This window comes from Sarcophilus harrisii, chromosome 4, assembly GCF_902635505.1.
Source record: "Sarcophilus harrisii chromosome 4, mSarHar1.11, whole genome shotgun sequence".
NCBI lineage: Eukaryota > Metazoa > Chordata > Mammalia > Dasyuromorphia > Dasyuridae > Sarcophilus > Sarcophilus harrisii.
In genome coordinates this window covers 33,300,773-33,327,846 of record NC_045429.1, presented here as the reverse complement: position 1 = coordinate 33,327,846, position 27,074 = coordinate 33,300,773, and the positions used below count along the sequence as shown (strand labels likewise).

At 33.2% G+C, this 27,074-nt stretch overlaps 1 protein-coding gene across 5 annotated transcripts in view; it reads right to left on the bottom strand.

The window, feature by feature from the left end:
• ZNF644 (zinc finger protein 644) overlaps positions 1 to 27,074 on the bottom strand; it is a 110,239-nt gene that overhangs the window by 34,580 nt on the left and 48,585 nt on the right. For all 5 annotated transcript variants that reach the window (XR_004234301.1, XR_004234302.1, XM_031969339.1 and 2 more), the window contains exons 2-3: positions 848 to 3,858; positions 39 to 644 (exon numbers count right to left, since the gene is read on the bottom strand). Coding sequence is in view for 3 of the 5 variants with exons in the window: in XM_031969339.1 (XP_031825199.1) it covers positions 39 to 644; positions 848 to 3,851 (3,610 nt within the window). In the remaining 2 variants the exon portion in view is untranslated. The remainder of the gene's footprint in view (positions 1 to 38; positions 645 to 847; positions 3,859 to 27,074) is intronic.

The window sequence follows — 27,074 nt, the reverse complement described above, 5'->3', positions numbered from 1 at the left end:
TTTTAAAAATATATATTTAATTATAAGCTTCCTCTTACCTGTCTGCACAGTCAAATCCATTTTTTGTGGTTGATACATCAATGGACCATCATCATCTAATGGAAGAACACATTTTTGAACAAATCTTTTTCTTGCAGTTTGATTATGGGTCTTTTGAGGAGAAATATCAGGATTCCTTTCTTCTCCCAACCTTTTATTTTTCAGAAGTTCTATCAATGTAAGAGACTGACTTTTTTTCCCACTGGGCAGTTCTACTTTTGTTTCATCAGATTCACTTAGGAAACTGAGCCCTTCTTCCCCTGATGTTGACACTGATACAGCTTCAGTCTTTAGGCCATTACGGTATGCTTCAAGAGGTATAACATTTTCAGATAAAAAGTCATCACTTGATGCAAGTTTCTGAGCTACAAATGGTCTGGGAATAATACGGCGACTGTTCAACGCCTTTAAAATTTTTGCATATTTTTCTTCATTTTGCATCATCTCATTAAGAACACAGATTGGAGATTTATGAGCATCCCATTTAGTTTTTCCAAGTCTTTTCAGGTGTCCTCTCACATGATTTGATAACCCAATTTTAGTATCAAACCAACCACCACAGAGCTGACAAGTGTGCTCAGAAGCAGATTCAGACTTCTCTATAGCTAGAGGGGAAAAAAATGTAATGTGTCAAAGACTTTAGATTGCTAGTCTATTTACCCTAAAATCAATTACGCTGGAAACAGGATATGCATGCTCCCATAAACAGAAACAGAAACAAAAGCAAAGGAAAATCTTTTCCTATTCATTAAATGTGACCACGTACTCCACACACCAGCACTTTCTGCCCACCCACACCAACGCTCACCTTTTCTAACTCGTTTCACAGGTGTTCCTGTGCCCGTCCTTTTGAAGTGTTGCATTTTATCACTTGTGGCTATTTGCTCTGGAGAAACAACATGTCTGGCTTCATAGCTTAACCCTGCTCTATGGAGATGTCCACGGACATGATTGGACAACCCAACACCCGTTTCAAATGTTGCTGGACAGTACGGACAAGTTTTTTTCTCTAGAGACAAATCAGTCCAATGGAAAAGGGAGTTATGCTTTGGCAACGATGTTTCTGCATTTTCTAAATGTTGAGGATCATGTATCTCATGTAAGTAGTTGCTAGTTTCAGCATCTTCATAATATTCAAAATAAAAGCCATCATTTTGGTCAAAACTAAGATTTTCTCCAGCTTCTTGACCCTCTACTTTATTTTTAAAGAGTGGGAACAAGCTTACATTTTCCCTATTAACATCATTGTAAGATTCATCTTCCATAGATTGTGTAGTGTAGTCACACAGTTCAACATTATCCCATGAACTGTCATCTTCTGTTTCGTAGCTATCTTTTTTTTCAGCAGAATTTAATTTTTGCAAAACAACAACAGTCATTTTATGCAAAAAATCTGGATAGCAGTCTAGATCCTCTCCTGCAACAGAACTGTCCATCTTAGATTCATTTACTACTCTTTTTACAGCTACACGCCTATAGTCTTTGAAATCTTCGGGACTTTTTGGATCAAGATTATGAGAATCCATAATAAAACAATTGTTGGGGGAACTATCTGATGATGAAAACACATGCAGAGAACTGGCCTCTTCCTTTTTTAAATGCAAAGGATATGGATCACTTGCCTTTTTAATCATTCTATAATTTTCATATTTGTGTCTATATAAATAGCTACTATTTGTTTTGACACTAGATTTTTGTTTCCCTGTCTGGTGGAAATATTTAGGTTTTTGGTCAATGCTGTTTTTAGTCATAACAGTCTTATGAGGAGAATTATTTTGATTGCACACATTTACACCTGCCTGGGAGACACTTTTCCGAGCTTTTTGTATTCTATGTGTCCTCTTATGGAGTTTTGAAAAACTACTCGACTGAGATGCTGATGCAAATGTTCGTTTTACATCTTGTTTTAAAACAGAGTTCTTTGGAAATGTGGATGTCTGTTCCTTAACTAATGACTTAGTTCTAACAAAATCTAAAGGTTCTTCAAGAATGTCCCCCTTTTTTTCCAATCGTATTGGCCTCCCAAATGGATCAATGCATGATGATGGATGCAAATATTCCATATGCTTTTTTAAAATATTTCTAGCAGATGTAGTAAAAGCACACAACTTACACATGTACGTGGCTGGTTTTTTGGATGAATCTGTCAAAGGGTCTTTCAAAGAAGTCTTTTTTTGTGTTTTTCTCTGAGTTAGATCAGAATTTATAACTGAACATTTCACTACTGCTCCATGAGCAATCCCTCGGTGGCACTCCAATTCATTTTCAGTCACTGCCATAAAGTTACACTCCTCACAACAGTAGTACCTTTTATCTTTTTCATGGGTTTTAGCATGCTGCACAAAAGTTTTGGGACAATTAGTGCCAAACACACACTGTGGGCACTGTAACCGTGCATTCCTCCCTTCATCTTGAAGTTCTTTTAACTCACGTATTTCCTCCATCAATTTCTGCCTTCTTTCTTGGTGAATAATCATATGCTTAAGGAGTGAATTTCGATCACGAAATGTTCGTCCACATTCTCTACAAGCATATGGCCGTGGAACATTGAGGTGACGGAAGTGACTGTTCCCATCTAAATGATACATCATATGCCTGTGGAGGTGCTTCTTCTCCCTAAAATTCACATTGCACTTTGTACAGGGGTAAAAGGATGGCTCTTCGGGGCTGAAAGTAGCAGGTGACTCTGAGTCACTTTCTTCACATTTCTTTTTTAAAGTACTTGAAAGAAAAGTGCTTGTATGAACAGGGGAACTCCCTCCTCCACATTTATCTGGGCTGTAAATCAGCTGTTGAATAGCATCCACATCATCTAAGTCTTCATCTATTGACTCAGGCTTCACTTTTGAAAGGGGTTCTCTACTTTGCAATTCTTCATTTTGCTCTAGAAATTCTACATTTACGAGTTCTGATTTAGTGGTCATATAATTTGATTCACTAAAACAGTCCTCAGTATAGCGAGTTATCTTGCTTACATCCATTTTTCTTTTTCTCTTTTTCTCTAGCCCTACTTTACAATGCACTGGAGACTTTTCAATTGTTTCTTCATTTGTCATAAGAAACTGGATAAATTCTTTCTGTGGATCCCAGTTTGCATCATTTCCGGATCTGAAATCATCTGTACCTGAGGAAATACCTGTTAATGTTTTGACACAATCGTCCTTTGCTAATAAACTCTCACTCTCCTCACACCCCTCTACTTGATTTATTAAAGTGCTATCTGACTTCACACCACTCCCTACTGATTTTTGTTTATCACAACCAAGTGAAGCAGAGGTAGGTTTCTTAATGGAATGGGTGGGATTTTTAGTCTGTGCTGCATCAGGTAACAAAAATAAAACTTGGTGTTGACTTGAATTTTGTGGTGTAGCTTTTGTGGATAGCTGGGGATCATGTGACACTTTCAAAGAACAGGAATCTGTTGTTTGCTGACTTATGGGCTGTCCAGTGGTTAATGAAAGGCTGCCTTTACTCATGATGGAAGTCTTAGTTAAGGAGTGTGAAACTGGTCCATTAACAGCAGTTCCTTTAGGCAAGATAAACTTTTCACTAGAAACAGTAGGAGCACCAGCATGGATAAATAGGGTAGACTGGCCTCCCCTTAAGGCTTTTTCAGATCTGTCCCTGGATAGCTCTTCAGATAGAGTCAATGAATTGTTTTTCTGAAATGACATTTGACACTCTTGTGGTTTACGAACACCACTCTTCTCAGAGATGAAATTGGTATCATTTAGAAGTTCTTCTTTAGCACCAGTAATCTCGGTATTCATCTTCGATTCATCCATATTATTGTTGGCAAGTCCATTAAACATATTTACTCTAGAAAAAGAAAAGAAAGGAATCTGTTAGATATGTATGCAAAAAATAACATCTTTAAAATGCACTACATTGGATTTTAAGTGAACAGGAAAAAAGTTTTACGTCAAAATCTTTAGCTTTCTCAAATATTTTACTTGTTGTTTTAAAGATGTTCAATTTTACAACAGTAAAATACAAAAGATTAAATTTTTGTTATGCAGGATGGCCTAAGTATTTAACATACATATGACTAAGAAAACTCCTAAATTAATATAACACTTGGGAGAAAATAAAAGGGCAGAGAGAAAATGCAAGTGCCATAAAGAATAAAAAAATCCCCTCTTCCCCTTATTTAGATATGCTTAAGATGGTCAATTAAAATGAGTATCTGAAGCAAACTAGAGTTCTAATTCTAGCAAGGACATACTTGAATAAGACTATTTGGGATACAATAGGGATTCTTACTTTAATGATTATACAAGAAATGTTTTTTCTAGACATGTCAATTGTTTAGATGTAAATGGTATTTTTTAATGTACCTTATTAAGAATCAACTGCAATTTTTTCTCCTCATGAATTTGTCTGTTTTAAATTTCAAATCAACTTACATTAAAATTATCACAAATTCAAAATTAGTCAAGTTCAAATTAATGGGATTTTATATACTTCTATACCTTGGCCCTAAAATTACTGTGTACTCTTTCAATTTAGGAAACTATCCTAAAAAACTATAAAATATTGATGGTGGATTAGCTTTAATGAATATTGGCTTTTTAATAACAAATTTAGTAATTCATTTTTTAGGACATGTGTTGTATTTTATCAGTGGAGCTGCAGTGCCAAAAACATATAAACAAATAAATTAAATGCAGAAAACAGATACTCAAGACACCTTAATGACAATACTTCCTCTACACTGATTAAAATATTCCCTTCAAGTGACCGAAGCCCTATTTTTTTTTACAATGAATTCTTGTTGATTTGACAACAAACATCTACAAACACAAATGAACCATATATAAATCAGTCATTATTTGATAGTATCTGATATAAAATATTTTTGTACTGCTATAAAAGAGTAATAACTTATGAGTTATAAGTTAAGTGCATTTATTTGTATACAGGCATGAATCTAATAATATAAACAGTATAAAAATACTGTGTTTGTCTTTAAGTGAAAAACATACTAACATGCATTCACAGAACTGTCACTACAGAAGATAAAAACAAAATATGACTAGTTATACTTGTAAAATTAAGATCTGACCTAATCTAACATTAGATCATAGATTTAGAACTGAAAGCCACCTTAAATAGGTTATCTAAAGCAGAGGTTCTTAAAAACTGCTATTTTGCCTTGCATCCTTATGGTAATCTGATGAAATCATTTATTGCTTTATGTTCAGAACTGGAGAAAATGCTAAATTCCAGCTCAAGATTAGTGAAAATTAAAATACAAAACATTTTCCCCTATCCAAGTCCACAAATCCCTTGAAATCTACCACATACTTGATGTGTGTGAACCCCAGATGAAGAACTGCTTATCTAGATACAAGCCATCAATTTACAGATAAGGAAACTGCCCAAGGTCCCAGGGACAGAGCTGGGATTTGAATACATGTCTACTAGTTCAAAATCCAGCTCTCTACTGCAAAAATAAATTTCTAATTAAAAATTAATCTGTTGCATAAATAGTGAGTTTTTAGAGCTACACAGTATGAAAATACATCAACCTGACAAAGATTAACCTCTAAGCTTTCTAACATAACTAACTTATGCAAATAAAATTATATATTTCCATGTAAAAATAGCAGAGACCTCAGACTACAAACCTAGTTTGTACATGAAAGCAAAACAATTGAAATAACAATTTTATAATGAATCCAAACAAAACTGGGAAAATAAAAGGGAAATCTTTAAGAGTTGTTTGATTGGGGGGGGGGGGGAGGTGGTAAAGTTTACAATTAAGTAGTATAAATGCTTAGTGGTTCCATTACTTCCAATTACCTACAATAAATGTGCCTTTATGTTTAAAAAAAAAAAAAAAAAGAGATGGATAATGTAAGACATTAACAAGAAATTTATTTCTTTAAATTCAACATGTTAGACCAGTTATTTCATGAGCACACCCATCTAACTCCTAAAGTTCTCTTCTATTATAAAATTGGCAAATTTCCATAAAAATAAAAATAGATTTTCAATAAGATCATATTCAATGCTATCACTCCAAAATGGTGCTAATGCAGCACCCAGCAGGAGTTTCTACATCACTTACACCAAAGGTAAAAATGGGCAGCACAAACATGTGTTATGAAGGAGTATTGCAAATGTCAGTAAAACAAAAACTAAATTCAATAGCTGTATTACTATTACCATTCAGTGACTGCTCCCAACACAAAGTTAAACATCATTCACAAGGGCAATAATATCCTAAGTCTTTAAGAGGTGGCATTAAGGATATTTTGTTTAAGTAAATATGTATGTGCGCGTTTATGTGTGTATACCCCCATACATGTTTGAGTATAGAAGATTTATACTATCTGTTCTAGTTTATTACTAATAATGAAGGTAGACAAATATATGCTCAGTCAATTTGAGAGCCTATATTAGCTTTTCTCAACAGGAAGCAACGTTGCTAACGAAGTGGTAAATTCAGTGTTAATGAGTGGCTTCACTGTTACCACCTCTGAGGTAAAACCTTCCATGTTCCATGTTCTACCCATCTGTTCTGGTGTTAGGAGTTCAGAGAAGGAACAGACGCTTCCCATTTAAAGCAACTTCAGTGATACCCCCTGAACAGCAGGGTGGCAAACCATGAAAATATCATGTCGACTTGGAGACTGCCGTCCTCATTATCAGAATGGTTTCATAAAAGCCTTCCACAAGTTTATGTTCAAAAGAGAGAACTGTTTTGTTCAAATATATATTAAAATAAATGGACATAATCCATCCTTCAATCAGTAGAATACATGCAGAATTCTTCCTCTACAAGTTGAGGTTTATAACACCCATTGCTAGTTAGAATATCTGCTGAACTATATGTAACATGACATAGCTCAAGAGTTTGTTCTTTCACCTGTTAGGAAATTATCGTGGATAAGCAAAGATGGCTAATTCACTACAAAATAATAATTTCCCCACAAATAGAAGGAAAACATAACAATATTAAATTGATTCAGTCCTTTAAAAAATTTTAGTAACAACTATATATATACACACACATATATATATACATATAGTTTAAAATTCATGTTTATATATATATATGTGTGTGTGTGTATATATATACATATATATATATATATATATATATATATATAAAAACATGAATTTTAACAGTACTTTTTTAGAACTGGTATGTTTATGTTAGAGTAAGTGATCCCACTAAAAATATGTATGATGACCTCAGCATCTTCAAAATCTGATGCAATGAACAAATGTTAATCATTTGTAATTACTCCTACATGTCTATTAAAAATGCTTACACAGTATATAATGCCCATGAAATCATTTACTTTGAAAGCTAATTATTCTAATAGTGAGAATTAAAAAAACAACAACATCTAATACATTGTCTACTACTGTACAATAAGCAGGTAAAGTATAATTTCATCAACATTTGTAGTTTTCTGTGCTGCAAGCAACAAAACAAAGAATATTTGAATCAATTCTTATTTGATTTAAAAGGCTGAATCAACATCCAACTAATTTAAATTAAAATATCTGTATTACAAATATACAATTAGTTTAAATATGGTACATCAAAGTTCAATTAACGTTATCAATTGAATTGCGATAAATAAGGATGTCGATTATCAAACTATATTTATACATTACCAATTAAGTATCTTCCTTAAGGAGTCATTTGATTAAAAGTTTTTTATTTTTTAAATTCACAGTGGATAAAAAGTTGCAAATAAGATTTTTAATATACATATAAAAACATATTTTAGGTTCTAGGAAATCATAATGAGTTCTGCAGCTATAACTGCCTGTAGTCATACACTGTAAGCATTAAAAGAGAAGTACAAAGGTCAGATCTGTCTTCAAGATGACAGATCATCACTTATATGCCTCAAGCTAGACTTATTGTCTCAGAAATCTCAAACATCAGTATTTTTGCAAACTATCAGCACTTGCTATAACACCCTTACTACACTACATCTTGAGGTTACTACAGAAGAAATGAGGTGATAATTGCATATTAACATAATTATTCTGTAATCCCTCTGAGCAAGCTTCCTAGGTCACTCAGTAATTCAGATTGGATACAACCTTCCTGTCATCAAATCTATGCTGTCCACTTGCTGTTCATTAATAAATCTTTTTGATAGAAAATTAGCTTTAATTTCATTCTTTTATGTACATTATTAATTGTATTTATTACAAGCAGGTTAACATTTCTTGAGTACTTATTGCATAATGCCAACCTTGTCATATAATACAATTTCACAAAAAAATTATAATATTGCCCTCAATCAGTACTAGTTCATTAAAAATTACATTGCACAACTAAATATAGGGTTGCCCACTAGACAGTTAATATCTATCAGGTTCTATTACAGCTCTTTTTTTTTCCTTTAAAAGACACATAAGAGTACATATGAGTTTATAAATTAGCAATACGTGAGATTAAGGCAAGAGGAGAAAACCATTAACAGTTGTCAATCTACATACAACAAAACAAATTTTAATTGGCTGGAATACTGTATTTTGATTATGGAGGTATGAAAACTTACAAATACCATACAAATAGATATAACTAAAGATATATCATATATAGACGTTTGTGTGCACATAGAATGTATATTTACATGCAAAAAAACATAGAAGCTTAAAATGTTTGTCTTTGCATCCTCATCTTTTCTAGCCCAATGGACCCTCAAACTTAATGCAGGTTTAAGAACATGTGAGTTCCATGTTTTAACAGGGACACAAAATAAAAACCAGCTGAGAAAGGTGACCAAAAAAAGGTTTGAAAAAGCATGAGTAAATTTGGTTTAGAGAAAAATATTAGAATGGAAGTAATGACAGCAGACTTCAATCAATTAAAGAACAATCACATCAAGGAAATGGACTCTTTTTTAACCTTGTTTCAGACCAAAAAAGAAAGAAAAAAGTGAGTACAAGGCACAAAAGAGCAAATTTGGGTTCCATTTAAGAACATCTTCTTAATGCAAAACAGAATGCTTCATAATTTAAAGAGCTCTCTGCACTTCAAGCAGAGACAATGCTGTAGGAGGATTTCATGGTCTGTACAGGGGCATGATGAACTAAATAACTCTAAGGTTCCTCCCAAATCGTAAGCATTTATAGTATTATGTATATGACAAAGATATTTATGTATGTATGTGTAAAGTCTATAAAAATGATAGATCTCCTAAACTTTCAGAAAAGGCTACAAAGCATAAAAACTGCCTCCCAACATCTCACATGATGAAATAAAAACAATAGTTAAGTCAAGAAGCTCAAGTTTCAAGCTCAAGATCTGTTGCTATTTTTACTAGCTCAGTGATACTGGGCAAATTATTTTAACCTAGCAGGGAGATATTTTCTTCATATGCAGAAAAAGATTGTTATCTTGCAATCTAGAAAGCACTCTACAAATATATTTTAAAAGATAAAAATAAATCTGATTAACATATAACAGGCATTTATATTTGATGATATAAAAGAGAAGTTCAACAACATATGGTAAAAACTAATGATGTTTAGGCCATGTCTGAAATTATTGGTTCTCTATCAGAACCATGTTATATGAACTTCTGCCTTGTTTAATAAATTGCTTACACAGAGGTTTTTTCCCTGCCCATCTCCCTACCATGGTGGGGAGGGAGATGAGTACATCAAGAGGAAGGATGTTATTCTGAAAATATCTTTGAAGGGTGATTGTGTGATGGAGGGGGAAAAAAAGGAACAGATTAGAAACCAAAGAACCTCATAATTGAAAACTTAAGGTCATTAAGATTTGTTCTCTCCTACTTTACTAAAAGTAAATTCTTAAAGTATTCACAAAAATTAAATATACAGAATTTCAAACTCTACCAAAGCAGGTTAATCCAGTGTTCATCTTCCCTCTAGTTATCTAATTTTTTATGCCATCTCATGATTCGATATTTTCCTGCATATTAAAACTAAGTAAATGAAAACCACTTGAGTATGGTCTTGCTGCAAATATATTTAGTATGATGCAAATATTTAATAATAGTATTTTTCTAAACAAAGAATCCCAAGGAAAACAGAAATGAACTTGAGAACTACCAGCATTATTTCAGCTTGTTAATGAGAATCCTGTTTTCTCTTCTATCACTATTTAACAAATTAAATCAAAAGCTATCTTGTGATAAAGGTCTAAAGTACTTTATAATCTTCAAAATCTTCATTCTGGTTCAAAACTGAATGACATTTTTCAATATCTTAACAAAATTAAAATTAAGTTAACAAGCTCTACAGATTTTAGTTGTTTATTTTTTTTTCCCTTCTTTTCTGGCTCACCTTTACTCATTTCTCAACCCCACTAAAAAAAAGAAATTATTAGATATACCTGTTTTGATATACACCTGTTCTGCAACGGTGGCTTTGTTTTTAAAACTTTCTACCATATTCCTTCACAAAAGTAAGAAAAGCAGCAAATGACAAATTGATCACCTCACCTTACAAGGCAAAAATTCTTACTTCAATTTTTTTTTCTTGATTTAATTTCATCTCAGCTATAAAACCAAAATAGTTCATTTAAATTCAATGGCCACTGAATGAACTTCTTACCCAAGATAGACACTTGAAAATTTCTCTGTCCCCATGAAAAACAAAGCAAGTATATTCACTTCAATTTAAATGTATCACTACTGCTGAACAACCAAAGTCCTGTCATACAGAGTGGATATTGGTGATGTACTCTTCGTACAAAATAAGACAATATTTCCTCCAACTCTATAACAAACATTTCTAATTCAAGCTTCTCTGAAATTATTAAAGCTATATGATTGAGGTCATCACCATCTTTACATCAAGTAAGTTATCAACAAAGTAGACAAATGATATCCAAATGTTTCTCAATGAAGACAAAATATTTGAGGGATATTATGAGACAAGCAATGAGATAAGAAAAAAATTAAATAGGCAAGAGGCAGATATAATGACCCTAATTACTAAATGCTGGTATTACTTAGAAAATTTTCAAGGCATTACAAAAAAAAACAATCAAAAAGAAAACCAAAAATACACCCAAAACCCCTCCAACCTTTCACTTAATTGTGACAATTAAGTTTCAGCAAAACAGAGCATTACAAAATAAGCTCACTTAAACCTGCACAAAACAGTGTTTCATTATATCACCAACAGCCAAGTAGGGATTAATAGAAATAGAAGCCCCACTAACTTTTAAATTGTACAAAACATGTGGGTTCTACATTCTACAACAGCACATGATATTTATTTTTATTTGCAAAAATAAAAAATGCAAATAATTGGAGGGATTTTTGGTACTTACTCTAAGAAAACAATATAATAAAAATTATGTAACTAACACAATTCAGTTTGAGATGTAATATTATACAAAATCACCAGCATTTATGCAGTGTCAAAAGAAGGGGGAGGGGGGAGTGAGGGAGGCAAGAAGAGAGAGGGAGAGAGAAAGAGGGGAGAGGGAGAGGAAGTGGAAGAGTGGGAGGGGGAGGGAGAAAGAGAAGAAAAGGAAGAGGGAAAGGGAGAGAAGGGGAGGAAGAAGCAAAAGAGACAGACAGTATATATGTGTTTGGCAGGAGTGGGAAAGGAAGGTAGGAAATAGGAAGAAAGGGGCTAGAAAAACCAAGTAATATTCATTTGGAGGGAAAAAATGATTCAATATATCAAAAAAATTTTAAGGCAGGAATGAAGAACAGAAGTTTCAGGCCTCATAATAAATTATAAAGAAGTAATCAAAACTATTTGATACTGTTGTCAGAACAGAAATGATTAACAAATTAGGATTAGGAAGAATAAAAAATAATTGAACCCAGTGTTTCATGAAACCTAAAGCAAATTATGTAGGTAAGAACTCCCTATCTGACAAGAAATGCCAAAAGCAATTTAGTATAAATCACTGTATTAGACCATATGCCGCAAAAACTCTATTATATAGAAACAAAATGAGATAGCTTTTAAAACTGTCATTAAGGGTCAATTCTTTTTAAAAAAAAAATTATAAATGATTATTAAACAAAGTAGGAAATTTCAATTATGAGTAGTAATATTTTAATAGCTGAAACTGCACTAAGCAGTTTCTTGGGAGAGCCTCTATGAAGCAAAAACCAAAATATCCCTTTTAATTTATTAATTCCTAGGAATGCAAGCTGAAGAGGTTATTATTGTAAAAAGCTCTATAAACACTAAAATTCTTAAAGTACTGTTACTCAAAGACCTACAAACATAATCAGTGATTGAATAAACATGTTGTGGTACATGAATGGAATAGAATATAACTATGCCATGTTTAAAATCAACAACAACAATATGATCATATCTCCTAATTATGGGATGTTCACACCTAAGCTTAGGTTACGAAATCGCAGAGGTCAGATCGGGAGCAATAATCAAACTGTCCCAGATCAGTTTGCTTTAGGAGCACTGAAAATTTGAAGGCCCCTAGTCTGACCTCCTCCTAGGTCCCTAGAATAATACTCAAAAAATACCTTCAAGAAAGAAGCACAAAGACCAACTCCTGGTCATGCAAAAATGTGCAAAGCCTGGCCCTAACATAAAGTGCTAATACAGGAAGTAGACTGAAAGAACGAGGAAACAAAAAAAGGAATCCCACTAAAAAAGGCTATAATGATGGGTAGGGATGATAAAACACAAAACCAGATGAAGAAAATAATCACATAGTATCTATAAACAAAGCCTCAAAGAAAAACACAGCTTAAAGACAAATTAAAATAGAATTCCTAAGAGAGATGTTTTTTAAACATCTTTAAACATCTCTTAAAACAGTTAAGTTTTTAAAAATATTTTAAATAATGAAATGAGAGTACCAGAGGGGGAACAAACTGGAAAAGAAAGGGGCTATGGAAGAAAAGAATTGGAAAAGGATTAGCAGGTTGGCACAAGAGGTATACAATCTTGTTCAAACAACGATTTCTAAAATTATAATTAATTAAACAGAATATTTTTTCTCAAAAGAGCAAAAAAAAAAAAAAAAGAAGAAGAAGAAGAAGAAGAAGAAGAAGAAGAAGAAGAAGAAAATCTAAGATATAAGACAAAAGCAACTGACCTGGAAAACATTCAGGAGAGAAACTTCAGTAGTCAACTGGACTATCTAAAACCAATAACAAAAAAAAAAAAAAAAAAAGCCTATACAATATATTTCAAGAAAATTGGGCACATCTTAGAACCATAAGGCAAAGTGGAAATAAAGAGTGCTCAAAAATATCTCTAAAGAAAAACTCCAAGAAATATTAACAGTAAAATCTAAAGCTTCAAAGTCAAAGAAAAAAATATACTACAAGCAGTCAGAAGGCACTCAAGTACTACAAAGTCAGAATCAGAATCACAACACAACAGCCAGCAGCTTAGACTAAGTATTCCACAAGACAAAGAAGTAAGATATTTCAGAAGGTTTACAAACAAGAATAACTTACTCAAGAAAATCGAGTATAATCCAGGCAGGTTATGTGTGCAAATGGACCATAAAGTAAAGGACTTCTAAACATTGCTGACAAAAACATCAGAACTGCACAGTGTCTTCACGATTAGAGCAACACCCACTAGGTTGTTAGAAGATCATCTGGACTCCTTGATTCAAGCTCACTCCAAGGTTATCCATCATACATTCGGCTGTTCAAGTAATTTTCCTTGAGCCTACATTATCCATGTGACTCCCCCACTTAATAAACTCCAGTGTCTTCCTACTGTTTCTATAATAATTTATAAATTCTTCTGTTTCTATTTTAAAGCTAGCCTTTCACAAACTAGTCCAAACTATTTTCTTTTTTTCCCCATTTGACATCATTCCCTCTCTCCTCTATGATCCAGCTAAACAGGCCTACTCTTCTTCAACCATGACATTACACTGATCTACAAATACTTTATCCTCACTTTTGCCTCAGTCCCTCTCTTCTTTTAAGTCACAGCATCTTCCTGTTTGTTCCAACTGGTAAATCTTTTTTCCCAATCTCTACCTTTCTACTACCCAGAGCACTAAAGCTTTGGAATATTGTAGGCTGTGGGAAGTTCAATAGGTAACTTAGTTTTGTCAAACTGTTTTTTCCTTCTCTTTTCTTTGTTAAAAGGGATGAGATGGGGAAGAGCATATTTGAAAATGAAACTAATATAAAATCAAAAGATATTAATTTTCTTCCCCACAGAATGTTAAAAATATAAGGAATATAGATAATTGACTCAAATTTGTAAGAATACAAGCCATTCTCCAATTGATAAATGATCCAAGGATATGAACAATTTTCAGATGAAGAAATTGAAACCATTTCTAGTTGTATGAAAAAATGCTTTAAATCACTATTGGTCAGAGAAATGCAAATTAAGACAACTCTTAAGTACCACTACACATCTTTCAGATTGGCTAAAATGACAAGAAAAGTTAGACAAATGTTGGAGGGGATGTGGGAAAACTGGAACACTAATACATTGTTGGTGGAATTGTGAATTGATCCAACCAATCTGGAGAGTAATTTGAAACTATGTTCAAAGGGCTATCAAACCCTTTGATCAAGCAGTGTTCCTACTGGACTTGTATCCCAAAGAGATCTTAAAGGAGGGAAAGAGACCCACATGGGCAAAAATGTTTGTAGCGACTCTTTTTGTAGTGACTAGAAACTGGAAACTGAATGGATGCCCATCAAGATGGGGAATGGCTAAATAAGTTATGGTATATGAATGTTATGGAATATTATCGTTCTATAGAAATGATCAGCAAGATGATTTTAGAGAGGCTTGAAGAGGCTTACATGAACCGATATGAAGTGAAATGAGCAGAACCAGGAGATCATTGTACACGGCGACAAGATTATATAATCAATTCTAATAGACATGGCTCTTTTCAACAATGAGATGATTCAGACCAATTTCAATAGACTTGAGATGGAGAGAGCTACCTGTATCCAGAGAGAGAACATAATTGTGGAAATTATGCACGTGTTTAACAAGTACTGGATTACTTGCCATCTGGGGAACGGGGGAGAAGGGAGGGAGAAAAAAATTTGGAACACAAATTTCTGCAAGAGTGAATGTTGAAAACTATCTATGCATGTGTTTTGGAAATAAAAAGCTTATAAAAGCATATATACACACATACACACACACACACACACACTAATGGTGAGTTAATGCGATAGTATACCTACCTGTCCTTAATAAGTCTAATTTTCCTGGCTCAGATGATATCTGAGAAACACCTGGCAGATAGAAATATTACTTGGGGGGAAGGGGAGAAGACAGATAAAGAAGAGGTCCTAGAGACCTAGAAAAGTACAAACTTCCAGATTTCTGGCTCTATTTTCCACAAAGGGAGGGAGACATGAAAAGGAGAAAAACAGAGCTTAAAAAAGAAGTGGAAAGCTTGAGTGCAATCAGTCATAGCTTCCATTATGTCAGCCCATCAGGCCTCACTATAACACATAATTTCATCATCATAGAATTTAGATCCTTTAATCCAACCTCTTCATCCAACCTCTTCATTGTATAAATTTTTTATATACTGGGAAATAATCAGAATGGGAAACAAGCTGATTTGGAAGCATATTGATCCAGCTTTGTGCAACATTGACTTTGAGCAATTTGATAATTACAAAACCCAGTTAGGAACTATACTGGTGTGACTTAGCCATAGATAGGAAAGGAAGCAAATGCAGGGCAAAGCAAACAATATGGAGAAACTGTTTAGTCTTTCATTTAAGAAAATTCAGGCTAACATCACAACAGAGAGCCATCTGCTCACCCTCTCTTGACTATATCTACTCAGTATGCTTCTGGGACAGCTAAAGGCTAATGAAGACCTCATCCATCATGAGATTCAGTCAGATGTTTGTAGTAAAAAAAAAAAAAAAATGATACTTTGGGATCAATTAAAGCTATTGCTGTAAAACACAAAGTTCCCTATTCCCAAGGCACTGTAACAGTTTACTTCTCTCTCCCACTTCTTGACATCCATACTCCTGATCTTCCATCCCCTCAGAATACTTCAAATATACCACACGGATATTCTGATCTAATACCAGATACCCTGGTAGTGGCATTACTATTTGAAGTGTTAGGCATAATGTTTGGAAGTCAGATTAGCTGCACATGAGAGAAATATGCAATGCACTAGCAAATGCCCTAGGAAGACTAATGTAAAAACTTGTACATTTTATAAAAAGTACTGAGTTTAGTGATTTAAAGAAACAAAGCAACAACTGGCCATGTATCCTAGAAATTGATCTTTTTTAAGTCCCAGTGCCTCATTATAAATTAAAACTATAAAAATTTAAACAATAAAATTACACGCAAATGAACTCAATTTTAATTCTAAACCATGTAGTTAAAGAGATCATTTATTTGTGAATATGTGGAAGTAAAGTGCTACTTCATAAAGAACTAGCACTGAAACATTAATCACGTTTTATTTTTTAATGGGAATGTTAAAAGTTTACCTACATTATATTTGTTTTTAAAGTTTTATTGATGACTTGTTTTTCAAAGCATGGTAATAGCCAAATAAATAAATCAACTTTCACCCTCTGCCCATAGAATTCTATTTAAAACAAAGAACTGACTATGCATTAAGTGTGGCTTAATTAGATTTTAGGAAAGCATTCAACAAGTTGCTTATTCCTACAGAAAAGATGGGAAAGGAATTAGATAGAGGTTAGTCCCAAAAAAAATTTACTCAGAACTAGTTGTCAGGCCAATACCAATATTATCATCAATGGTGTTGGATCCTCCTAGAAGGATATTATTTGGCTCTTTGATACTTAATATGTTTCTGTCAATTATTTGGAAACAAGTTTAGATAGTATGCTTATCAAACAGATTTAGACAAAAGTTGGGAGGAAAAGCTGCCATGCTAGACAACAAAATGAAGATTCAGAAGGATCATAACAAGTTAGAACTCTTGAATACATCTAGTAAGATGAAATTCAATAGTTATAAAGTATTAGAACTGATTCAAAAATCCAACCTCAGAAATAAGTAAAAATGGGGGAAGCCTAACTAAACAGCAGTTTATCTGAAAAAGATCCAGGATATTTATTCGAATGTAAAAGCTCATTATGAGTAAATAGTGTGAAAGGGCAGCAAAAAAATTTAGCTCAATGATGGACTGTGTTCCTTTCTGTCTTCACTGCCATACTGATGGGAACTGGGTGAGGACCATTGTTTTTACTGTTAAATCCTGCTGATCTGTTTGTTACTTGGTTTCAACTGCTGCTATCTATCTCAATAACAAAGCTTGTGGGGGAGGTTGATAAGGGAGACTGATATCCAGCAATAAATGTGATGTAAAAAACAAATGGTTGCTATTAAATAAAAGGCTGAATTTGGATAAACATCATGTCCATGAAACCAGATGTAATAATCCCACTGTACTCTTTCCCTCATTGAAACACAATACCAATGAAAATTACCAATACCATGGAAAGCAGTATGATATAGTGGAATCAGTGATGCATTTAACATAGGTTAAAATCCTTCCTCTGCTCTTTAGTATCTGGGTGTTCTTGGCTAAGTCATTTAAATCTAAGGAAGATTGACCAGATAAACTTGGAGGTCCTTCCCAAATCAAAATTTAAGGTACTCTGCGCAACATCTAGAAGAAAGTAACCAAGATGGTGAGGGTTGTTCACAATGAGATCGAGATAGGACCCCTTAACTGGAGGGAGATTAAGGGAGAAAGTGGGGTGAAAGTGAGAGTTTACTACAAGCACATGATAGCAATTTTCAATTACCTGTGATGTCACATCAGTAAAGAATAAACTTTTTCTACTTGTTTTTCTCTCAAAGTAGAAGGTAAGAATCAAAGTTGTATAAGCACAAATAAGGACAATCTTTCTTAAACTTAGATCCAACTCCTAAACAGAGGGAGTTACCCTTACAGGAGGATCTGTGGACTGAACTATACATATGACCTGAGTCTCTTCTAAAACCCTGCTGTTCTAGTACATTCACTTAGGGAAAGGAAAATACTAACAGAGAATAGGTAACTTTCAACCACTGCTCTACTTCTATCCTTTAAAGTCAAGCAGAAGTCTAGTGCTTCTAAATGACAAATTTTCAAATTCTGAAATACTATTGTGTTCTCCTAATTCACATCTCTTCTTTAAATTGAGCAACCCCAATTCCTTCAACCAGGGTTCATGTGACCTAAGGTTGAGGTTGTTCATATCCTTCCTCTTCAGACAGAGTGTTAATAAACTGTAACATATAAACTGTTTCTAAAGTGGATAGAAAAATATAAAAAGAAAGAATTCAAAAGACAAAAGAACCCTCAGAAGTAGAAAGGACCACAAGAATTCTAATAAAACAACTCATGGCTAAAAACTATTGGATGTTGTTCATTCATTTCAGTCATGTCTGACGGTGATCAGATTGGGCCTTCTTTTGTGGGGAGGGGTTAAAAACACTGTACTGGAGTGCCATTTCCTTCTCCAGTTCATTTTACAGATGAGGAACCGAGGCAAACAGGGTGAAGTGACTCGTCTAGGGTCACATAGGTATAAGTACTTAAGGCCAAGTCTGAATTTACAAAGGCTGTGACTCCATGCCGGGCACTGTATCCATTGTGCAATCTCATTGTCCCCCTAAAATTGTGAGAGGTCCCATTAAAATCCAAATATTCTTGAAACTCTGCATATCATACTTTCCATGATGAAAAGATGTCTTTCTATTGAAGGTGATTAAAATGAAAAGTTGTTTTATTATTTCCTACAAGGGTGGATCAAATAAGGAGGAGCTTCAGACTTAAAGGGATGAAGCCAAGGACACGAGCTTGGTTGTCCTGGTTAAGAGACTTGGACTTACCCCATCCTTGAGGCAACTCTAAGGACAAATTGCCAACAAAGTGTCCATCTGCTAGACACATGCAGTTTCCTCATAGGGAGTTAACTATATGAAAGAAATCACAAATCTAGTCCTTCCTAGGTATGTCATATTTTTATATGAAGATCAGAAATACACAAGTCAAAACAGCAAATTTGTTTTTAAATGATATCAGTTCCTTTGATGCTGCTATGTACAAATATGCTCAAGTCTATGAAATCACTCAAAATAAAAAAAAAAACTTCATTTTAACCAGACATCCTTTTCAGCTTTATAATGATCTATATAACCTGTTTTGCACTAGCTCACCATCTTATCTCCTAAAGTATTTTTTTTCAGTACCTTGTAATTCTGTTTCTAAACCCTCCAATCTCCAGAAATTAATCAAATGAAATATCAAATTAATCACTTGGCAAACTTTATCAAACCAAAATCAAATAAAGCACTTTTCAAACCTTAAAACACTATATAAATAAGAGCTTATCATTTATTACTCTTCAAGAATACTAAGGAAAATTCAGGACAGCTAGCTAATACAGCAGATAGGGCAACCAGCTCTGGTGTCAGGAAGAACCAAGTTCAAATCCGGGCTCAGATACTTAATATTTCCCAGCTGTTAAGACTGTGATCAAGTAATTTAATACCAATTGTCTCACCCTCTCCTCCTCCCCCCCCCCAAAAGAAAACTAAGGAACTCTTAAAAATACTCAAAACATGAAATTAGATGAGCATGTACACAAGTAAGCATGATGAAATATAATCTGATGGTAGTAGGAGTATTAACAACTAGGAACGGGAACTGCTACCTTTCAGATTTCATAAAATCTGAAATCCAGGTTGCTTCCCTTAAAAAGCGACCAAGTACTCTGCCATTCAAAGTCCTTCCATTCCTAGCTTATGGTACACCATTCTTCCAAACTACTTTGCTGTACATATTTCCCTTTCTAACCTCCCTGGCATGTGTCTACATGCTCTTTAATTATCTCTGCTTCCAACTCCAGGCTTCTTTCAAAGTGTGGCCAGTGTTGCCTATTCAATAGGCCCCCATTTGGGAAGTGGCTTTGTATTTTATATTTTACCTTTTACTTACTGATCATACTGTATAAGCTCTTTGTCCTTTACACTAAAAACTCTACTCTACTTACCACACAGGTGCTTAGCAAATGGTTTTTGACTGGTTCATTGAGAAAGGGATTCTAGGAATGGGGGAATGGCATGTATGAAAGTCAATGGAAAATGAAATTAAAGAAATATACAGTTTAACTAAAAGATAAAGTATGCAAAGGAAGGATTTCGTTTGGGAAGTTGCTTGGTAACACATAGTGAAGAGGTCTGATAAATGGAAGGCTGAGGATTTTCTACTTTGTTTACAGTAGGAAAGAGGTATAGAACAATGATAAAGGAAGAATGATTTTTCTGTTAAAGAAATTTCTCTGTTAATAACACTGAGCAGCACTGTATCTAAAAATGCAATAGAAAGCAGTAATTTTCAAAACTAGTAATAGCCAGGAATTATTTAGAATCAAAGGAACATATTAATAACCAAGTATTCAAGAAACCTAGAGAGCCCAAAATGCTGGAAAAGGAATTCACATTATTAAAATGAAAACTGCAAAGAAAAGTGGTAAACAGTCTGGTAGAAATTGGTTTTTAGAGCAAGATGTTTACAATATACCAAATTAATCTCTAAAAGAATATATAATTTTTAGAAATGCCTTCTTTGAAGGCACAGACATTATCTTTTTTGAATAGACATCTCTCAAATAATAATAATGAGTATCTTCTATGTTAAGTACCTGAAGATAGATAAAATAAAGAATTCTGAATGAGGAATAAATATGGAATTATTTTTTGCCCCTAATTCTAATATTCCATGCATGGTCTAAGATAGATAGATCCCCTTCAGATCCAGGAAACATGGCTCTGTGAAAATGGAATTCCTTACTACAAAATCTCCATCATATAGGAAACAAATAATTATTAATGAAAACATTTAGATTATATTGATCTGACTATGATAGAGCTATAATTAAAGTCAACTGTGTTGCAATCATAATTGTGAAGAGAAAAAGTTATCTCTGCAAAAGGCTTTAACTACAATCAAAGATTTATATACTCTAGGCAAATCTCTTTAACATAAAGCCCATTTTCTAAAAAATACTCTCACCTGTCTAATAAATGTGGGGACATTTTTCTTGATAGACAAAATGAGGATATAAAAGTTCTAAAAGTGTTTCAGCTTAAGTCAGATTTAAAGTGTCTTTTTTTTTTTTAAAGATAAAACATTAACCACAGGTGGGGGGAAAGCTAAATAGACTATTAAATAACTAATACTATTCTATCCCCACAGTTAAGTTTTACTGAACTATTTAAAATTGTTTATGATAAGGGACAAACTTTAGGGTGAAAAAGAGAGACACAATGAGAACTACAAATTACATAAAAGCAAACCAAAGAGGAAAAAAATTTAATTTTTGTGAAAAGAGGAAAAAAAACATACTACCAATACCACAAAATTAAGCCTTTAAGTTATATTTGATATGATTCAGGCAATAATTTCAAATACATTTGTAACGAAAATAATTAATTTTATTGTGTCTTGTAAAGAAAAGACTCTAACATCTACAAGCACGTTCTAAATTCCTAATTACAAAATTTGACACATCCCAAATAGCCTTTCTGGATAGATACAGATGACTGTTATGGTTTTTTCCTAACTCTAGATGTAAGCTTCTGAACAACTTGCATAATCAAAGACACTTAACAAATAAACAAATTCATTTTGAAGCTAAGTGCTGCCACCAAGTGGTAGTGAATCTTTGACCAAACTACCAAATATTTAAGCAATAACAAAATTTAGTCCTTGAAATAGGGCAACCTAAAATCAGTAAGATGACTCAAATAAACTAACATGAAATTTGAAACAAAATGTTTCAAATGTGAATCCTACAAATTTCAAATAGTTTTATTCCTGAACTGAAAGCCATGAATAATTTCAATAGCTGGCTAATTTTACCATCGTTCAAATTCTATCCTGGGAGAAATTGTGCAATCGAGCATATGGTTATATAAAGATCAATCCACAAGCACTTATGAGACACCAAAGACATGAAAGTGCTGGAATTCAAAGAGAAAACAAGAGAGGCTGGCTCTCAATATACGGTTGAGCTAAACAGAAAGAGTAGTACAGGAATAAGGGCACAGGAGACAAGATAGGAAGTAAGCTCTAGTGCAAGGAATTGCAACTATATCAGTAATAACTATCACAATCCCAATATATTTACTCTCTTCCAGAGCTCTATTACCCAAATCTGCAGAGGAACTATTTGCAGCATAAAATGGGAAAACATTTTTAGTCAAAAGTTCTGCTAAAGGCCTCATTTCTAAAACATATAGAGAATTGACTCTAAGTTATAAGAAACCACCAAGCCATTCTCCAATTGATAAATGGTCAAAGGATATGAACAGACAATTCTTAGACGAAGAAGTTGAAACTATTTCTAGTCATATGAAAAGATGCTCCGAGTCATTATTAATCATTATTAATCAGAGAAATGCAAATTAAGACAACTCTGAGATACCACTAGATACCTGTCAGACTGGCTAGAATGACAGGGAAAGATAATGCGGAATGGTGGAGGGGATGTGGGAAAACTGGGACACTGATATATTGTTTGTGGAATTGTGAATGCATCCAACCATTCTGGAGAGCAATTTGGAATTATGCTCAAAAAGTTATCAAACTGTGCATACCCTTTGACCCAGCAGTGCTACTACTGATATCCCAAAAAGATTTTAAAGAACGGAAAGGAACCTGTAAGTGCAAGAATGTTTGTGGCAACCCTCTTTGTAGTGGCCAGAAACTGGAAACTGAGTGGATGCCCATTAACTGGAGAATGGCTGAATAAATTGTGGTATATGAATATTATGGAATATTAATGTTCTGTAAGAAATGACCAGCAGGATGATTTCAGGAAGACCTGGAGAAACTTACAGGAACTGATGCTGAGTGAAATGAGCAGGGCCAGGAGATCATTATGTACTTCAACAACAATACTATATGATGGTCAATTCTGATGGACATGGCCCTCTTCGACAATGAGATAAACCAAATCAGTTCCAACAGAGCAGTAATGAATTGAACCAGCTACACCCAGCGAAAGAACTCTGGGAAATGAGAGTGAACACCCAGCGAAAGAACTCTGGGAAATGAGAGTGAACTACTACATAGAATTCCCAATCCCTATATTTTTGTCCACCTGCATTTTTGATTTCCTTCTCAGGTTAATTGTACACTGCTTCAAAGTATAATTCTTTTTGTGCAGCAAAATGACTGTATGGACATGTATACATATATTGTATTTAATATATACTTTAACATTTAACATGTTTTGGTCTACCTGCCATCTGGGGGAGGGGGTGGGGGAAAGGAGGACAAAAATTGGAACAAAAGGTTTTGCAGTTGTCAATGCTGAAAAATTACCCATGCATATATCTTGTACATAAAAAGCTATAATAATTTTTTTAAAGTGACCTAATTTGTATCTTTAAACTTAAATTATATATGATAAGAATTACTTTCAACTGATGCATTTGGGAATAAGATTTCAGAAATATGTTTATATTGATATTGAAATATTGTTATTAGAAATCTAAATCTGTATTTGATTTGAAATAAAAATTGTGTATTGTAAAAAAAATTTAAAAAAGAAATATTTGTAGCACTGAACAACAGTAAGAATTGAAAAAGATGATGACAGTTGTCACATTGACAAACTGAGTAAAATGAAACTTACGTCAGTATATGCAGAACCTCTATGTGGAAACTCCACCCACCAACACAGAATGAAACAAACTGAAATTTCCAGTTTTTAAGAGTTTTAAGAGTTGCCTGAGGAGGATCAGGAAGATGTAAGTATACCGTCCAAGACTATATAGCCAGCTGAAGGCTCAAAAATAGTTCTTCAGAGAGGGATTCTATAACCCAGAGACTCTAATTCTTCCTAACTCCAGGTCTAGATATTGTCCATTATGCCACATAGCTTCTTCAATAGAAAATATGTAATTGAAGGGAAGTATGTTTTATAGATGCTGGCACTGCATTCAGGAATTCAGATTACACAGCTCATTAATGTTACCCATTCTTCTCAACTCTCCTCTTGAAATTTCCACCAAGAGTCAATCATTTGGGGCACTTTCCCTTATATCAATTGTTATTGGGCATAAACCTATTGAGCATAAAGGCTGTTCATTGGTTATCTTTGTTTTACTATGATTAATATGCTTTTATCTTTATTTTACGATGATTAATATGATTTTTATCCAACTAATTTATCTCTAGAATGGTAGCTTCTCCTCCCAAGACTTTGTCATGTGTCACAGGCTACACAGACCTCCCCCTGTGTACTTCTCTTTTCGGTGTTACTACATACAGAGCATAATACAAATGGAATAGAGATTCTAATGGGATCCAGATGTTCCTACCCAGAAAAGCTACTATAATCACTGCACAAAACCCCAGAATACAAAGAGCCCCATAATTAAGGGACTTATAGTTTCATGTACAATATTTTCTGACAATGTGTGTGTGGTGTGTGTGTGTGTGTGTGTATGTGTATATATATATATATATATATATATATATATACACACATACATACATACACACATAGATAGACAGCTATGTGATATTAAGCTCTGAATATCTGAAGGCTTAATAGTAATATCTTTTGGACACATATATTATTTTTGGACCAATGATATCTCTGGGTGATCCAACTTGTAATAATGCTCTGTTTGTTTAGTACAAAGCCATTTAGGGATTTTTATTTGTACTATGAGAATTTCTTACCTGTCAGAAAACAAAAGACAATATGCTCTGCACATGTAATTTTGGTCATTTGACCTCAATGTTCTAGATTCAACACACACAAAGTCTACAGAAGTGTCAGTCACATTAAAGTCAACTAAATAAAGGTTAGTTAATTCAACTAACTGAAGAAAACTGAGTTAAGAGTGAGGTTGCTGAGAATGATCTAAAATCATAATTCAGTACAGTATATTTGTCCTTGTTCTTTACTACATTAACGTTACCACCCCCTTCCACAAACTTCATGCAAGTACTAACCATTATTATAAACAGTATGAAGAGCATCCAGAAAATATTTCTCAAATCCTAAAAACAAATGGTAATGTAATACTAAATGCCTACTGTAAAGGTAAATGAATAGCTGAACATACTAGATTATCTGGGGAAGGCAATTTTGTCAAAAGCATTACATGAGATGTTTCAAAAAATGGCACATAAGTAGAATTGGTGTGAATATACCATTTATATACCTTTACAACTGTGAAAATGAATCCTTTCATAAAAATTAAAGTTCCTTTTATTAGCAAGATGCATTGATTGCTAACTGCTGAAAGGATACATTCAAGTTAAAAGCCCTAAATCATATGAAATGAGGATAAGTTTTGAAGATATAAGTATTTATTATGACATACACTAGAAATGCATTAGAAGCATTTCCAATAAATGCAGGAATAAAGCAAGACGTCCATTCTCCTCAACATTATTTGATATAGTTCTAGAAATACAAATTAGAAATTAGAAAAAGAAATTAAAGGCATAAAAATAAGCAAAGAAGTAGCAAAGCCATCACTACTCTCTAATGACACTTTTACTCAAGAAATGATAAGCAATCAGCACCCCCAAAAAAAAAAAACCACTAAATTAAATGAAAACAATAACTTTAGTAAAGTCAGAAGATATAAAACAGACCCACAAAAATCAACAGCATTTCTATATAGGAACAACAAAAACCAAGGGGTAATATAAGAAAGGGAAATTTCATTCAATATAACTGCAAAATATATAAAATATTTTGACAATCTACTAAAGCATATAGATTTAATTTAAAAATGTTCATTTTTAAAAATGAAGAATTAAATAATTATTAGGTTCATGGCTAGGGTTTCATATCAATATAATAAAGATAACAGCAATACCTAAGTTAATTTACAACTTTACTGCTATGCCAAATTATTAAAAGGACAGAACTAGATAAAATAACTCTGCAAATCATTTGGAAGAACAAAAAATTCTTTAAAGATGGTAAGGAAAAAACCTTAAAAGCAGACTGTTAGAAGTTAGGTTTACAGCAATATTTTATAATATATTACAAAATAATCTTAAAATGACTATGATTGGAATCTAATAGCAGCGGCACTTAATGTGGTAGCAAAAAACTGGAAACAAAATAGATGCTCATTGAGTGGGGAATAGCTAAACAAACTATGTTATGAAAAATTATAATGGAGTATTAGATATAATGAATAGAGAAGTATGGAGTCAAGAAAGAATAAACATAACTACAATACTACAATGCCATGAATGCAAAGAATGACAAAATAAAGATTAATGTTGTGAAATTATAAAGAATATACTTGGTCCCCAAAAAAGATATGAAGAAAACAGATGTCCTACTGATTTGAGAAAAGGTATGAAGACCACAGGCCTTTAACACTACAAATATTGCCAGGCTTGTTTTTTTCTTCCAATAAGTTGATTAGTTTTGTTGGTTTTTTCTTCCTGTTTTAGTTTTAAAATTTTTCTGCTATTCAACATTGTTCTCTGAGAAGAAAAGGCTGTTTAAAAAAAAAAAAAACTAAAGCAATGTAAAATTAAAAGTTATCAATAAAAAAAACTACTTTAAAAGACTTTTAAAAATATCTGCTTCCATTAATCTGTTAAATGAAACAATTATCAAAAAGATTCCTAGCACATGAAGGAAAAAAAAATTGCCAAAGGTGAGACATTTAGAATACAATTTTATTTTATCATTACCTATTTTATCATTAACCACATTAAAAAAGAGGGTAGGGGAGAGAATTTATAATGTAACAGAAATATAATTACATTTATTAAACTCAAGTTAGAAAAGAATGTTAGACATACATCCATTGTATTCAAAGCAAAAACAATCCATTGTTATAAATGACTTTTAAAAAATCTCATAATTATACCTTATAATAGTAGTTTGCTTCTTTTATTTCTTCCTACATTAAAAAATCAAACTATACATATTATACTGTGTTATGGGAATGACCATTATTTGGCCTAATGAAGATAACTGTTAAAATTTTCCTATATTTTTTCTCTTAAAATTAAGATAGACTCTTCCATCAATGAACAACTTTTTTTATTAATGCACATGGATTCTATTCTATGCTGT